Source organism: Hylaeus volcanicus, unplaced genomic scaffold (assembly GCF_026283585.1).
Source record: "Hylaeus volcanicus isolate JK05 unplaced genomic scaffold, UHH_iyHylVolc1.0_haploid 12186, whole genome shotgun sequence".
NCBI classification, from domain to species: Eukaryota; Metazoa; Arthropoda; class Insecta; order Hymenoptera; family Colletidae; genus Hylaeus; species Hylaeus volcanicus.
Genome location: NW_026533136.1, coordinates 157,732 through 175,390, shown reverse-complemented (window position 1 = coordinate 175,390; position 17,659 = coordinate 157,732). Strand labels below are relative to the sequence as shown.

Here is a 17,659-nt window from a genome sequence, read left to right as displayed (position 1 = left end):
CGCAGGCGCTCCACCGGCATACTCGCGCACTGATTGGTCGGAGGTTTCTGTCAATATCTCCTTAACGAAGAGCCTCGAACACCATTCTCGCTAAGGAAAAATTGTTTCAAATCGTTTTTGGGTCATCCTGTATATTGCTCATAACTATTGTTATTGCATGAAATCTATTGGTTATAGATTGCCACTAAAAAGAGTGAAATAAAATAATTTTTTGGAAAAAAAATTTAACCGACTTCGAAAAAGGTGCAGTGAAAAGCATGAAATAATTTCTAGTTAATTTATATGAATACGCACTAGCTCTAGATATAATTGCTTAAAAGTATGGGAAAATGCAGTGAAAAGTGTGAAATAATTTCTAGTTAATGTATATGAATACGCACTAGCTCTAGATATAATTGCTTAAAAGTATGGGAAAATGTAGTGAAAAGTGTGAAATAATTTCTATTTAAACTTCATTGTTATTCACCGTCGTTTGATGAATTTGGTTAAATTATTCAATACATTATATTAAATGCAATGCACATTTTTCGGAGGCGGCGCATAATGTAAAATTACTGTCCTAGCGAATTATCGAGGATTGTCTGGATTCCAAAAAGATCGATATACGTCAACACGATTCGCCTATCTCTCTCTCTCTTCTGTCTCTCTGACAATGTTGACCACCACGGAGAGCGACGTGGTACGGAGAGACGTAACCGCCTGGAAATTTTGGCGTCCAAATTGTTCTCCGAAGATGGGAATACATAGAGCGTCACCGCTGACATACGTCACGTAATCGTCATCGGCGCGTGCGAGAAATATGTTAGAAAGCTTCGTGCTTCGTCTGTTTCGAACTGCGAGACTTCTTGACTTTCTTGTGATTCACCAGTATCACATAAAAATCTTTGTTTCCTTTAGACATCGGTATTTGCTTCGTCTGCGAAGTGTGAAATTTCTTACGTTAATTCTGTCAACTCGACAAAATTCTGTTCGAGCAAAGATACCGAACAACTACCTACAAACACAAGTATCAAATTTGGTTTAACTATCTGTCGAAGAAACAAAAAATATGAACTGTAATTATTGCTATTATACGTATTCATATTCATACAGTATTTCTATGGGGAGAGTTTATACATTAGCAGTAATCAATTTTGCCGCCCCTCCCCTTCAAAAAAGCCCCAAATCTACTCAAACTATATTTCCGTGTACATACTATATACATTCACTATTAATTCCACATAGACAATAAACATGTATACATTGACAGCATTCAATATTGCCGCCTCTACCAAAAGCTAACCCAAACCGGAATTAAAAATTGTTTACATCTGCGCCGCCTCCGAAAAATGTGCATTGCATTTAATATAATGTATTGAATAATTTAATCAAATTCATCTAACGACGGTGAATAACAATGAAGTTTAAATAGAAATTATTTCACACATTTCACTACATTTTCCCATACTTTTAAGCAATTATATCTAGAGCTAGTGCGTATTCATATACATTAACTAGAAATTATTTCACACTTTTCACTGCATTTTCTCATACTTTTAAGCAATTATATCTAGAGCCAGTGCGTATTCATATACATTAACTAGAAATTATTTCATGCTTTTCACTGCACCTTTTTCGAAGTCGGTTAAATTTTTTTCCAAAAAATTATTTTATCTACCTTTGACTTTAAAACTTTATTTTAAATACTAGGAAGGGTGCGTCTGTTCTGCACGAAAGAACCAGCTCGTATGAATGAATGTGAGGTCAGTAACGAAGAATTTCATTACTGAACTATAGACCCTATCGGTCCCATACTTTGTCTAAACAAGGCAAGATGGGACGCAGCTGGACCCTCTTGACTTGTGTCTTCGAACGAAACCCAAACGCGCAGAGATGGTTTTTGTTACGAAAACTTTCTCTTTTAGTGAAGAGAAAATCCAACAGTTTATATGAATAAATGTACTAAAGTACAATTTTTTAATAATTTCATGTGATTTCTGGAAGAGGGCTACATAACTAAGATATGTGAACCTGGCATCTGACTTTTAAAAAATTAACTTTTTTTACGACAAATGATAGTATTTTGTTTGTAATTGACTATAATAACAAAAATTTTCTTTGCAGTTTCATCAATTAATAAGTTTAAAAAATTGAAAAAAAGACCAGCGCCCGACATTGAGATATCCCAAGTCTGTTTTTTCCATGTGATTCAGGATAGTTTGTAGTTGTTTGTAGTAATTTCCATTTCGTTTGTAGTTGATAAAAGTTACAGGTGATTGTTTATACGCATTGGCCAACTTCGAATTCTGCGTATGCATAGGTGTCTCTGGCGGTGTATGAGTTAGCATGCACTCGGTGATTCTCTATTGTTTCTATACTCATTATCCGTCGACCGAAATTCAGAATACATATACATGTTAGCGTCCAATCCAATTGATTTTTGGACCAGCTAATCGGCCTTTGTTTGGCTAGCGATAGGTTCTTAAAAAGTCGAGACAGTTGAGCGGACCGAGTGGGTAATGGGATTGCAGACAGCTCCAAAACGAATATCGCATTACCGATGAGTTATTATCGGTAACACGTAAACAGGGCAAGCAACCCGACGTTGCATTGCCATATTTGGTAATTTGGCATATAGAATTGTGTTACGACGTAACGATTACGATCACTTGATTGAGTGGAAAGGAACATGGATTGTGATGCTGAAATGAATGAAACACCGTGCACTTAATTCTAGGAGTGTACATATCGTTTTATTATAACCGTTTATCATTAAATACACTAATAAAAGAAATATTTTTGAATCACACGCGATGATTTGACGGTTTTGAGTGTTCTGCAATTGGGTGGGTCGAATAATAACGAATTATTGTGCTGATTCTGTTCGGAAATAAGTGGTCTAAAGTATATGTAGAAATGATTCCATGGTGATTAAACTCCACCCGTGCCAGCATCGCCTGAGTAACGAGTTCATCTGCACTACTGGGATGAATTAAACACGATAAAAATTGAGATAACTAAAGAAATCTGAGAAAACCGTACGCAATCGCGAACACGTGCTAAGCCATTCGAAAGAGCAAGAGCAACAGCAGCGAAGAACAAGACGTTCGGGTGGTGGGGCAAGTTACGCTGCAGGTGATTGGCCGCGCATTCTTCTAGTGAGCGTCTAGGTTCTGCGCATCCATCCTATTGGGTTGCTGCGGTCGAGACGATCTGCAAGATTATACCGCGCGTATAACCTCGATAGTGCGTATGTGCAACATCCACACAACGAGCCGAACTTGTGAATGGTTGCCAGGGCGCGTGCGCGATATGCGCACAACAAGCAGAACATGAGACTGATTACATGGAAGCATGCGCGAACGATGAGTGGTTCAACAGAGCCTGAGACATGGCGCGACATTTCGGGCTGATGTGAGTGCGTGCCACGAAAGGATGGCTTAGGTAGATTAGGTAGAAGACGACTATTTATATATATATATATATATTCCTTCTCTATCTCGTCACCGTGCACAGGAAAATCCACTCTGCTCGAGAGTGGGAACGGAACTGAGCCTCTCGCTCGCCACTAGTAATTTTTACTCGGAAGACTAGGATTCAGTCTCAAACATTGTTCATATGCTACTTAAGCTAATACAGTATTTCCTTACAAACTAGGTTTCATCCGCAGAAAATGTTCTGATTTGGTTTGCCGCTACGTTAAACGTAATTTTTTTCTTTTTTCTCTTGTACGTTTTTAGCTGAGGGGTTTCCGATACCGATCGTTGCGTTACGTTCTGGTTCTCTACGGACGCTGTTTCCTGCGCATTTTGTTCCTTGCGTTCACTCAACAAAGATGGAACTAGATCCTCAGGGATGAAATACGCGAGTTTCAGCAGTGCCGCTGTGACAACGTGCGGTGTACCATTTACATTGATTTCGTAGTTGAGATCCGAAATTCTTTTTAACACCTTGTGCGGACCGGTGTATGGACGTTCAAGAGGTTTCCTCGCGGCACCCGTCTCAAGCACAACGTGTGTGGAAGTACGGAGGTTCTTGAAGAAAAACGCGCGTTTTTTGTGCTTGTGAGTGACCGGTACGAGTCCAATGTCTTGGATGTGCTCGTGAAATTCTTTGATAAATATCTGTAGATTCGGAGAAAAATTATTGGGAAAACAGAACGCGCCCGGAATACGCAAAGTAGTACTAGATACATGTTCAGCTGGCGAAGCGTCAGTATCTACCCCATAAAAAACTTCAAAAAAGTAAAAAAATTACGCCAAGTACATGAAAGAATAGAGGACTTAAAGAGTAATCATAGAAAAATAGAAGATCCCCCTAAAAAAATGTAAGAAAGTAGAAAAAGATGTGAAATCGAAATGAGCAGCCAGTACATGAAGGTTCTTTCCAGTAAAGTGCAAGGTGACACTGTATAACACAATGAAAAATTCGGTGCTTTCCAACTATGCGCAGCTAAAATGCTGTGTTCAACAGTGCAGACGTTCAGACCCTAATGACAACTCATGTAAACTGACTGCTCCGTACTTTGATGGTGAAATGAAGAAGCTAAATAGTGTATTAACCACAAACTAAGACTGTTCAGACTTTTGCCTAGATGTCCGTGGCCTGGAAGTCAAATGCTTGGCGTGGCCAGGCAAGGTCAAGGTTTTGATGAATAAGAATTATTTTCAAATGTAAAATAATGAAAATGTACTCATATTGTCAGCGTTTTAAATTGACAAATTATGTGAAAGTCTGCGAGAGAGAAAATATGGGTATTGATGATCTGAGAACGTTTTGCCTGGCCACACCAAGCATTTGACTTCCAGGCCACGGACATCTAGGCAAAAGTCTGAACAGTCTTAGTTTGTGGTTAATACACTATTTAGCTTCTTCATTTCACCATCAAAGTGCGGAGCAGTCAGTTTACATGAGTTGTCATTAGGGTCTGAACGTCTGCACTGTTGAACACAGCATTTTAGCTGCGCATAGTTGGAAAGCACCGAATTTTTCATTGTGTTATACAGTGTCACCTTGCACTTTACTGGAAAGAACCTTCATGTACTGGCTGCTCATTTCGATTTCACATCTTTTTCTACTTTCTTGCATTTTTTTAGGGGGATCTTCTATTTTTCTATGATTACTCTTTAAGTCCTCCACTTTTTCATGTACTTGGCGTAATCTTTTTACTTTTTTGAAGTTTTTTATGGGGATCTCACTTCTTTTTACAAAGATAATTTGTATAGTGAATGACTTCAAATAATAGAAAATGGGAGATCAGTTTGAATCCTTTAAGGTTTCAATGTACGCGGAACGCATCGCAGGAAGTCTCATTGCAAGAAATTTATTAAAGAAAAAATGTAATCACTTCATCAGTAACATTTGAATGCAACAAAACTTTCTGCCATGCATTGTGTGTACTTTTGAAAATTCTAAGGACTGAAACTGATATTGCAATACGATAAATTGTGCTTTACAATTGTGGATTCCTTTTTTCATTTCTCGATTTATCTTTAACATTCGAATTTCTTGCAACAAGACTTTCTGCCACGCGTTCTGTGTACTTCTGAACTTTATTCTAATACAATAAATTATGCGTTACAAATAGTTGATTTCTTTTTTTCATTTCTCGCTTCATCTTTAACATTTAAATTTCTTGCAGTGAGACATCCTGCCATGCGTTCTGTATACTTTTGGAAACTTAAAGAACTGAAGCTGGTCTCTTTCCTATATCTGACTTCAGACAAAATTATGTATATTGTACACTCTACGCTTACTATAATACAAGACAAATGTATTTTTATTTTAGGCTCTACATTAATTTGTAAGTAAAATAAGGTTTGTATGTGTTATTTACAAATAAAATTAATGTCATATGAATAACGCAGAATGCATTATATTACAATACCAGATTCAGTCCCTTAAGTTTTCAAAAGCACACCGAACACAAGGCAGAAATTCTTGTTGTAACAAACTTACATGTTAAAAATGAAGTATGAAATGAAAAAAGAGGTCTACACTATTCTAACCCACATTTTATTATATTATAATACCAGTTTCAGTTTTTTATGTTTCCAAAGTACACACAACGCATCGCAAAATGTCTTGTTGCTAGAAATTGAAATGTTAAACATAAAATGAGAAATAAAGAAAGAGATCCACTATGTGTAACGCACAATTTATTCTATTAGAATAAAATTCACAAGTATGCACAACGCGTAGCAGAAAATCTTGTTGTAACAAATTTAAATGTTAATAAATAAAGTGGGAAAATGTACAAATAGATCCACCATTGGTAGCACACAATTTATTGTATTTTAATTCTAGTTTCAGTCCTTTAAGTTTTCAAAAGTACGCACAATACATGTCAGAAAGTCTTGTTGCAAGAAACCAAATGTCACAAATGCAAACTGACAGTTACAGGTTAGAAATGAACGAGCGGCATGAATGACAGCCATATTACAATTCCGACCGACGAGCCTTGCCGACTGATTCCGAGAGTCGACGAATCGACGAATGGCCTTAGCTCCTATTAGCTAATTGTAAGTGTTGACGAAAAGAATAAGAATCAGAATCAGAAGAAAAATCTACAATTTCTGACAGATTCATGACATGATATTACGATACCTCAGTTATACATAGACCGATTTTATTGATTTTGGTTTTATTAGAAAGCTTATATGCGATTTACATAAGAAAAATGCTTTTAGATTTAGAAAATATAGCAGACGTGACGAGATATTAATGAGAGAAGTTTCGGGTTAGGTTGGAATCGCGTTTTCTCGAGTAAAAGATATGTGGTAGCGCCAGCGGCAGGCATATACAGAGAGGCTATTTTTTCATGTACTTGGCGTCGAGACGCTACCGCGTCTCTAGAAACACACATGCGTACGAAACTTTAACAACGCTGTTGGCAGCTGTAGGGCCGAATCCTCTTCGGTATGACATTTCAACGCCGCTTTCAAGCACCGATGCCACCGCTCTATTATGCCATTCGCCTGATGATGGTAGGCAGTAGACCTTGCTCGTCGACAACCGATAAGAGACAATAGTACGCTGAATACCTGAGACTCGAACTGTATACCTTGGCCCGTAGTAAGAATCTTTGGTGTATCGTATCGAGATACCCATTGATGAAAGAAAGCTCGCGAAATTGTTTACGTGGTTATGTCTCTCAGAGGAATCGCCTCGATCCATCGCGAGAAGCGATCAATCACCGTCAGCAGGTATTCGTATCCGTCAATGTTCGTGAGAGGACCCACCATGTCCACCAGGAGCCACGAACTCGATTGGAGTATTCTTTAACCGTCGAGTGATTTTCGATTTTTGACCATCGAGAAAGTTCTTGGCCCACGTCTTGATGTCTCGGTGCATGTTTGCCTACACGCAGAGTTTTCTAATAATCTGATCAGTAACCTTGCTAGTTAGATGAGCGGGTGATGAAACATATCGCAGATCCGCCTGCGCAATGGCGCAAGAATAATTGGTTGAAGTGTTTCACCTGTCACGTCAAAATATACCTTGTTGTGATCCGGACTGTGTTGAACCTCACGGCACTTACCCCAGAACATTCGGGGTACAGACGTGTACTTTGACAAATAGTTAACTTTAGTTCTACTCTGCAAGGAGTGCACCAATCTCGGTGAAACCTTTCACATTTAATGGATATGTATTGCAAACAAAATATCTCGATTGTAAACTACATGGAAGAAGCAGATTTTAAAAATCTTGAAAATTAACGAAGTTGCCTCTTAAGCGTAAAACAATTGCTTATAACATTTAAAGTATTCAACTAAAAACGGAATGGTAATCACTACATACAACTACAACTAATGTTGAATCACATGGAAAAACGGATTTGAGATATGTAGCGTCGGAACTGACGTTATTTCTTGAGTCCCGTGATTCAGATAATAAAATGGAAATAAACATGTTAGTAAATAAAAACAACGATATTTGGGGGTAAACCCCGAGGAAGACTTTGCGGCCAAAAGCTCGTAAAATATATTTTAAATTAAAGAATACATGCATGCATGGGAGTGTGTAAATTGTGTGTTCATGTATGTATACCAGAATGATTGCGTATCGCGTAATCATTCTACGGATCATGCATGATCGCTATAATTCAGATGACGACGTCGAGTCGTCATCGGCAATACCGTTAACGGCAGAGTTTGTAATTCAGATGATGACGTTGTGTCGTCATCGGGAATACCGATTAACGGTAGCGTTTGTAATTTAGATAATTTTATGTTATGCGTTATTATTTTGTGCTAATTGCGTACCTTTAATACAGAAAGATTGCAGATACAATGGAGACGATGCATCGTGGATGATACTTTCCATACAATTGAATGAGACTCGGTTTCTTTTTGCAATTTTCATGTTACACCTCTTCTTTTTTTGTCTAACGTCGACGACGCATCGTAGTTGGCGGCGTTAATTACTTCAGACACGTATTTGTCTGAGAAGTTTGTCAACGGCCGAACTAACCGCGTGAGATTCAAACATTTGGATCTGTTTCGATCCAACAAGATATCTAAATGTTTGGTACGGGTCATTTTTTTAGTTTTTTTTATTTATTACTTAATGAAACTACAAACGAAACTATTATTACTACAATCAACTATAAATGAAATACTATCATTTTCCGTAAACAAAATTTGATTTTTTGAAAGTCGGGTGCCAGGTTCACATAGCCTGCAATATGTTTATTCATAGTCATTAGAATACAGTATTTTTAATTGAACGTAATGTTGTTATACTTTTGTATATTTCCATAATCTTGACCCGTGAATATTATTGATTACGAAAATAGTTCATAACATAATGATATTTAATAATTCTATTACACTTATATTTATTTAAGAAGGAAGAACAGTGGTTATGACGATCCTTTCGATACGATGGAGAAATATGTCTCATCTACACCTTCAAAATACCAATTAAAAAAAGAAAAGAAAGCTGCTAGAAAAAATCGAAAAAATAAAAAACAAGAAATACATGGTCACATAGAATCTGCATCTAATAGGAGCAACATTATCGAAGAACACAATGGCAATATACTTGAATCAGGTAAAGTGCACTCAAACATTAATTACAGTAGCGTACAAAATTAAAGGGACACTTTTTCAAAACGGTCGAAAATATGGAAGTTTTCAACTGATTTTCGTGAAACTTCGTCAGGAGTACTTTTGAAGTATCCTCGGGATGTGTGCAAAGTTGCGTTGGCGAGGGTTGTTGCAAAGGGGTAATTTGCCTCTATAAACAGGGGAGCTGCAGAAAAACGTCTCTTACTATCCACGCGGGGAAAAAACATCAAAACTGCCTCGATGCCCCGGACCGTTGAACATACCCGGCCCGCGACGCACCAACGTTTCAACCCTTACGCCTAAGGGTGGACTACCTCTAATTCTGAGCCATTCTTGTTCAGTTCCTGGGGCAGCTTTTGAAAAGGTGCCTTTTCGGCATTGATAGCGAGCGTAGCGAGAATAAACCTAGTGAATATTCTCATCCTCTGGGGTGTGAACGTGCCCAATCGCAGCGGCGGTTGAAAAGTGTCTATGGGGTGCACGGCGCGGACATTGGCATTTTCTGGAATCCCCTGATCCAGGAAATGCATTGAGCCCAAATTTGGGACTGTCATCCAAAAATTGTGGCTTTTACAGGGGGTGGGGTGATGTGAGTGTTGTGTTTGTCCGAGAGGAGTCCGAGGGGGCGGATTTTATAGAGGGCATCAAGGAGAATTGCCCCAGTGGTTTTTTGATTTTTTCAGTCCCCTTTGTCACCCCTTTGCATCAACCTTCGCTTAATGCAACTTTGCACACAACCAGAGGACACTTCATAGCTATTCCTGACAAAGTTTCACGAAAATCAGTTGAGAACTTCCATATTTTCGACCGTTTTAAAAAAGTGTCCTTTTAATTTTGTCCGCGACTGTATGTTTAATTTTGTTAATCTTACAAATTCAAACAAGAATCAGTACTTAATCTACAATTGCAGAAATATGATACACAACAAATTTATTATAGTGATCACCCGACTATTCCATAGTTGTCAGTACATATGTGTAATGGTACAAAATTAGAATTTTATTTTCAGAAGAAAGTGATGCAGATATTGAAGATAACGTAGAAGCTGAAGTTCTCCTTCCAGAAATTGGAGAATCTGGTTATAGTTCAGAAAAACAATCAACTTTGACAAGTCCTGCTTCTCCTTCAATTGATCCAGTAAAAGTAGATGACACAATGAATGAAATAACATTAAATAATTGTGTACAATTCAGTAGAGTAGACAATTTGTCTCCAATAGTACTTCAAGATGTTCTCAATACCAACTCTTTGCACAGGTATATTAAGTCTAATTAAATTATTCCCTTATCAAACAATTTTGTTTAATTCATTGATTCATTCACTTCTTCAGTCCAAATCTAATAGATGCATCTATAACAAATGTATCAAAAACAAAAGATCTAGATAGACTAGATAGTTCGGAAAGCCCTAAAAATAAAGTGGAACTCCAAACTGAGTTTCCTGTTTCTACTTCTTCAGTTGTGAGTTCAGATGTAACTAGTCTGGGAGAACCAACTGTCAGCTACAGTGCTCTTACATTGATAGAATGTCCTGGTAGTACTGTTACTGCTCTTAAAGCTATTGACAATTTAGAACAAATTGAAAGACCGATATCAACGCTTAATTTAATTGAATCTATTACTAATAATGAACAAGAAGAAGCTACCTGGAATCAGAGGTACAATTGATTATTATTTTATCGTATTAATTACATGATTTTGCATTTAAATGATAATTAACATTCTATTGATTATTCTAATAAAAAATATTTACTTTTTTAAGAATAGTTTTTCTAAATAGATGTAAAGGTACAATATATTATTACTTTTTGTATTATTTGAAAATAATAATTTCATAAATATTTTTACGCATAATTTACATTTAAAGTATTAATTACAAGATATACGTTTTGGGATTTACAATAAATTGGTTAATTTATTCGAATATAGGAAAGGAAGAAGAAAAACAATCGAACATTCAAACGAGATTTATAATGGAATTAATGGTATTTCTTTGGGGATTTCGAAAATGGGACTTGGAAATTCTCAATTATCGCACACTAGATATGCAACTAAGGAAGGAGAATGCTCAATACAATCCTGCTTAAACCAATTCACGGCTTTGGAGCTAATGAGTGGTAGCAATAAAGTTAGTTGTGAAGCTTGTACTGCCCGAGAAATAAAGGTATATTGAATTTATGTATTAGTGTAATAATATTTTTGATACTTCCAAGCTGGTGGTGCAACCTAAAAAGAGGTAAATCTACTTAAAAAAGTAGTTCGAAAATGTAGAGTGATATTTACTCATAAAAAAGTTCATTACTGAATATATTGACGATTCATTAAGTATTATCAGCGCTCGGGAAGAATGTAATAGAATCTGCTGCTATAATTAACCAACTGTACTTAATGAGCCACTCTTAATGGTTTCTAAAAATGCATCGTTTATTGTTTGCACATTGTTTTACTTTATATACATGCAACTAAATAGTACAACTACCAAATCATATGTACATAGACGCAGTGGGTACATTGCAGGAGAGACTGTAACTCTTATGCGTTCCACAGACTGCTCTCACGTGACATGGGCCCCGTCAGACACGAAGCGGTGTCAGTTGATTTCACGAGCTACGCGCAGGCGCCATGTTGACACCGCTTCGTGCCAATTAATTTCATGAGTTACGCGCAGGCGCCAATCTGACACCGCTTCATGTCTGATGTGGGCCTACGTCACGTCAGAGCAGTCTGTGGGACGCTTTAGTCGTTACCATTGTTGAAAATATTCAACAATAAACGTCGTTACAACGCAGGAGGTTAAACTAAAACGAGGGATTCCAATATCATCGTTCTTCCAGTTTTGGCTATCCGGGAGCGTTTTAACTCTGTCCATTAATCTTTGGAGCTGAGAGGCTTATAAGCCGAATAGCCTTGTATCACTTGTGCACTCTGCACGGAGTATTTTAATATTTGAAAACTGAAAATACCCCGGAATACTCTGAGCACCCATTTATATTAGAGGAAAAGCGAAATCATAATTAACAATTTTTCAATTCAATTCTTAACAATTAGTCCACGATACTTGAAGAATACAGAGCACAGAACAATACGAGAAACGGTAGCCTCGAATCGAAAATTCCTGTCGGTACCCGCGAGGCGTGGCCTTTTATAGCCACTGGCGCGGGGGGCAATTACGGATAATTTTAATTTCGAACTTCGAGCAAACGGCCCGGCGAGGGCAGGTCGCGTAATAACGCTCGCTAACGGCCACAGGTGTTTAGCGTTTTTGCACTGTTTGCTGTGCCGCTAGCTCGCAAGGAAACCACTGTTATCACGCAGCGGTTTCCAACCACCTTACGAATTTCGAACCTCGCCAAGTCGCTTGCTCGACCGCAAATCGTTCGAATACTACTTTTAGGTTTTGATTCGCCTTTTACTATCTAATGTAATAAATTCGAACATAAGCGCCGCAAATGACTTCTATAAGGCATATACGTAGTAAATAACGTTCGTTTGCAAGAATGTCACTTTTAAATTTACTTAATTTTTCATTTGCATTCATCACTCTTCAGCTTGTATCATTGAATCGGATATATCTTGTATAAACTATATTCTCCAATAATTATTGTTTGATGAAGAAATATCTATTACTATTCAATAATTAAAATAAAAACCACTTACATTTCTGAAGGTCAACTGTAGAATAACATGAAATTGTAATCTAACCCTATGTTCTCATTGATAATCGCGCGGCGTCAAAATCGCTCGAAGCTGAGCCGTAGCAAGAGTGGAGACAGGCTCACGTTGTCGTTGTCCTGTTGAGTACTCGCGTGATCCAGGTACTTCCCATGTAACTTAGGCGGGTGTGGGGTTCTAGTGGGTAGCCGTCAGGGACGAGCGCGCCTTGGAGACTCCCCTCCCCGATGGTAATCCCGCATAACCTCGGTTTCCTCTCCGGGAAGCCGAAGTGTGCGTAAAGCATTTTCCCACAAAAAAAGGCTCACGTTGCCCTGTAGGCTTTACTCGTTCTAACTTCTCAAAACGCTTTTGTCAATTAGATTGAATGCAGTCCATCTCTCGGTCGAACAAGGATAGAGGATCTTCTTTCTTTCTTTCTTTCCTTCTATCTGTAATGAAACTTATTTATTCTTTATTTCCATTAATACAATTTGGTGAGGACGTTCTACCGATCGCTTCGAAGTCCATACCACGAATGAATCACGCGTTCTATTGCGATACGCACTTGTCTTTCCGAACCGACGCGGCGGCTATACGTAACTCGCATACAATGTAAGTGTTCTGTTACAGTTCGGCCATTGTGACCAAAGATCGTCCTCGATCGTGCTCTCGCTTTAATATCTAATGTAACGACTATATTAACGCTAATAACACTGAAAGTAATTAATTACATCTTATTATAAATCCTTATCCTACGCTTAATCTTATGTTCGATATATCAATATTTTCCATATTACAACTACTAATCATTACCATCACGCATACAATCATCCTCAGCGGGGGCATTTATCCATGGTCGCATATTCGTTGACTCCCACACTCCTTTATACTTCTTTTGAGTATTTTGAAATCCCTCTATATCACTCACTACATAACGGTCATTGCGAAGCACCTTTATAATTTCATACGGACCCTTGAATTGAGGAATTAATTTCTTTGTCACACCAGTGGTACTATCAAAATTGCGGAGCATGACATAGTCACCTACATTGTGCATATGCGGCAACTTGCATTTGTTTTTAAAATACCTCTTATTATAATTTTGTGAAGTAATGATCTTTTGTGATGCTTTAGACCTAAGTTCTGTTAAATTTTTTCCATGATCATTATTTACGTTTGCATCTAGATACTCTTTGATCTCGTCTGTTACACCGCCCCGTTGGTCGACTCCGAATAACAACCGACTCGGCGTTTCACCCGTGCTTTTGCTAACTGTATTGTTGAATGCATACTCGACTTCATACAAAACTTTATGCCATTGTTTTCCTTCGCTATCGGTTAATTTACCTAACATCGGTGCTAATACTCTACGCGTTCGACCTGGCCGTTCGCTTGGGGTGATTTTGTGGCGATCAATATATGCTTGACGTTATTATCCTTTAAAAACTCGCGAAATACTTGTAACGTGAACGATCCGCTGGTCATCGTGTGAGTCACAATACTTTTATAGTGATCTACAAATACTTGGATTCTACAGATGTATTTTATCGTATTCTTTCTCTACTTTGGACACTCATATTATTAGATATTAACAAGATCTCGTTGAATTATGACCAGCCCCGGATGTATTCAAGCTTCCTCTTTCGAATGAGTCCTCATTCAGCCCAAAATATGTTAATATAAGGATGAAAAGCGAAAAATCACGGACCCCTTTTTACGCCCAGTTTTGCCGGTAATGTCACCTCGCTGCATTACCCGTGTCTATCCCCTTAACAATTTCACTTCGCTTTCCCACGTTCGGAACGACAATCCGTCTGACCCATCGAAATCTTTTAACAATTCAGAAACTGCTTTCACACCTATTCTTGTCTGTGTTCTGTCCCTGTAACGTTACTTGAGGGTGGCGTAGAACGCAAGATTTCAATTTTTCGTTCCGCGATTCTCAAATCTCTTTGCATGAGCTGTCGTTCCCTGTCGGTTAATGCGATTTCTCGCAACAATTGCTCATTTGTGGCAAGATTTCGGTCTGAGGTACCATTTTCACCTATATTTGGATATCCTCCGTCGGCCGATGTATTCGTCTCTCTGATGCTTGACTCCAACAATTCAATTTCTTGCACCCAATCTGCTTGTGGTTCGGCTTCTTGTAATCGGTTAATCAAATCGATTTTGTTCCCAGTTGTGGGCAGTCTTTTCTTCTGCAATATGGCTTTCAATTTGGAAATCCTTAATTCACCAATGTTCTTTGCCGTTTTTACTGTTGTTGCCATTTTTAAAGTCAATTACAAACAGTTCACGTTTTACACAATCTTCACACTTTTCAATCAATAGCAAACACTGCATTAAATTTCACACTTTTCGATTGGCGGACTGTGTTGAATTTACCCAACTCAAAATCCAATTTAATGCTTTATATTACCACAAATAACAAAGTATTACTGGTCGATGGATTCGTCTCAACGTCTCAAGCTTTCATAATATGCCAAAAAGTCGATAATTATACAGAAAAGGGTGCTCAATTCCGATTTCGATGATTTTGAGGAGTGTTATATGTGTAGTATCGCAAGAGTGGAAAAGAGATAGTGATCTGCAGGTCAAAAGAACGGTTAGGTCTTGACCCGGTGAAAAAACCCATGAGTCATCAAGCCCAGCAACGCGAGGTCCCCTTGAGAAAAGGAGGTGCAAACGAACCACAATGTCAAACATGACCATATTTGGTTATAGATGCGGCCGAAAACAGTTTTCAAGAACCTGTCGCTAGGCAAACAACGGCGGATCATCTATACCAAAAATCAATATACTGATTGAACGCTAACATATATACGAGAGCACGACCTGAGATGGAGCATTGGTCTCCGAAATTCCGACCATTGAGGTGAATCTATTGACTCCAATTGATAGAGCGCCCCATCTGGGCAGCGAAAGCAGGTTCTCAACTCACCCGGGTTATTAGAGTTCGTCTGGACAGCGAAAGCAGGTTCTGAATTCGCTCAGATTAATAGCTCAGATAGATTGAGCCGTCAGGTTGGGCTTCCCGAGCCTCCGCTCGGTCCACCCACGGCCCCCGGAGTCTTCGTGCCCGGCACAACTCAGAAGACCTGGAGGCCCCCGTGTCGGGCAGCGCAAGAGGGCACCCCTGACAGTAAGGGAGGGTCGTTGAAGGCGTGATTCGGCATACCCCGACCCTCCCCACCCACGTTCCCTGAGGAAAATTTCTTGGGGACCATCCGGCACCCCACAATCGAAAAGTAGCCTCGTTGAGGCGCCGGGATTATAACTCCCCTCCAGGGGCCGGGATCAGCTCATGTCCTGGCCCCCGCCGTCCTCCTGCTGCCCACCTGGCGACACGGATGGGGATGCCCCCTGCGCCTGCACAACCTCTCCGCGGGGACGGCCGCCGACGCGGGTGGCGCCACTGCGCCCACACTTTTCCGGGACCACCCCTTTCCACAACCTGTCGCTCGCGATCATTAGGTCGACCATGGCCGCGAACGAAAGGTCCCACCCTCCCATAGGAGCTCTGAGGGCACGGCGCGGCACTGCCCATGCAGAGCATTCCTCAAATGTGTGCCTCGCCGTGTCTTCGCCACAGTGGTGACACTGCGCAATCGACTCCTGCCCCATTCTATGCAGGTACTCTCCGAAGCAACCATGGCTGGAGAGCACCTGCGATAGGCGGAAGGTCAACCTAATCTGCCTCCTGCACCATGTTTCAAATATGGACAGGAGGGTCCAGACGATCGGACGGCTCGAAAGAGCGGCTATTAAGTGCCGCCCCTATCGAGTTCAAGTGTCCACCCGAGCCTGACGCCTTCGCATCTCGACCTCCTCCTTCTCCCCGATGGTGAGCCCAACCCCCGGCGGGCGGCGGATGGAGTAGGCGACTATACAATGCCGCCATCAGGTGGAAGCGCACACTCTCTCCAGGATGTGACACTTCTCCACTCGCCGCTAACGATCGAAATCATATGGGGGCACTGCGCCACTTCCGTATAGAGACGGCGGATACCGCGTCTCCCCCCCCCCCCCCCCATATTAGGCAACAGCCCCCCATGTGCGGCCACTGTCCTCTCGAGTCGGAGGGTACGACGACGAAATGCTGATCAAAGCGCCAGCGGCCGTCGATGACCAGGTCCAGACATTTTATTGTGGGCCTGACCTCGACAAAGGTATCGACGACACGAATTCGGAGGTTATCCCCTACGGGCGGCCTCCGACTCCAAGGCGATCCGTACATCCAGATCGCCCTTGGTCTTGTTGGCGGCCACTACCAGCCCTAACCTCTAGATTCGTTCAACCACGCAGTCGAGGGCGGACTCGGCGAGATGCCTAGTCCTCCTCCAGCCACCACGCAGGCTCCGCTCGCTTTATTTCGGTGAATTAGGGCTGTCGTCATGCGTTTCGCGTAATCGTCACCATGAGCTTGAATAACAACCTTTAAATTCTCGTAACTTCGTTAAAATTTGCGCAAAATTGACGAATAAAAAACTATTTTAAAGTTTAATGTTGCTATTTTTCGATACTTTAATCTTTTTTATTCAAGTTGGTGTTTGGTGGGTAAAATTTTCATTAAATATTAAGAACAAAATATACAATTATAGATTGAATTAATTGTTAAATAATTCAATTTAAATTTAAAGAGAGTTTACTCAATACCAAATGAATAAAAGTCGAATAATTGAAGATACAAAAATGGGAAATTAATGATTAAAGTTTAAACACTGGAAAATTGCCTCCGTTTTGTTGAGTTGCAGTATAAATGAAATATTAGTAATAAATATGAATAAATATTAAAAAGAAGAGTCACCTGTGCCATATTTGGATACACAATGTTGTTTAAAAATTATTCTGCCCTGCTTAACAAAATTAAGTTTCAATTAAAATAATTAAGTCTGTGTCATTTATTATCTACATGAAGAGAACAGTTATACAGAGTGTCTCAGGTTACAATGGTGG

The 17,659-nt window shown here is 39.7% G+C and overlaps 1 protein-coding gene across 9 annotated transcripts in view; it reads left to right on the top strand.

Moving 5' to 3' along the window:
- Positions 1-17,659, top strand: part of LOC128882793 (ubiquitin carboxyl-terminal hydrolase 45) — a 186,791-nt gene that overhangs the window by 99,112 nt on the left and 70,020 nt on the right. For 8 of the 9 annotated variants that reach the window (XM_054134544.1, XM_054134541.1, XM_054134540.1 and 5 more), the window contains 4 exons: positions 8,828-9,033; positions 10,060-10,306; positions 10,381-10,707; positions 10,979-11,213. In XM_054134544.1, coding sequence (XP_053990519.1) covers positions 8,828-9,033; positions 10,060-10,306; positions 10,381-10,707; positions 10,979-11,213 — 1,015 coding nt within the window. The remainder of the gene's footprint in view (positions 1-8,827; positions 9,034-10,059; positions 10,307-10,380; positions 10,708-10,978; positions 11,214-17,659) is intronic. The other variant, XM_054134542.1, reaches the window with a different exon arrangement.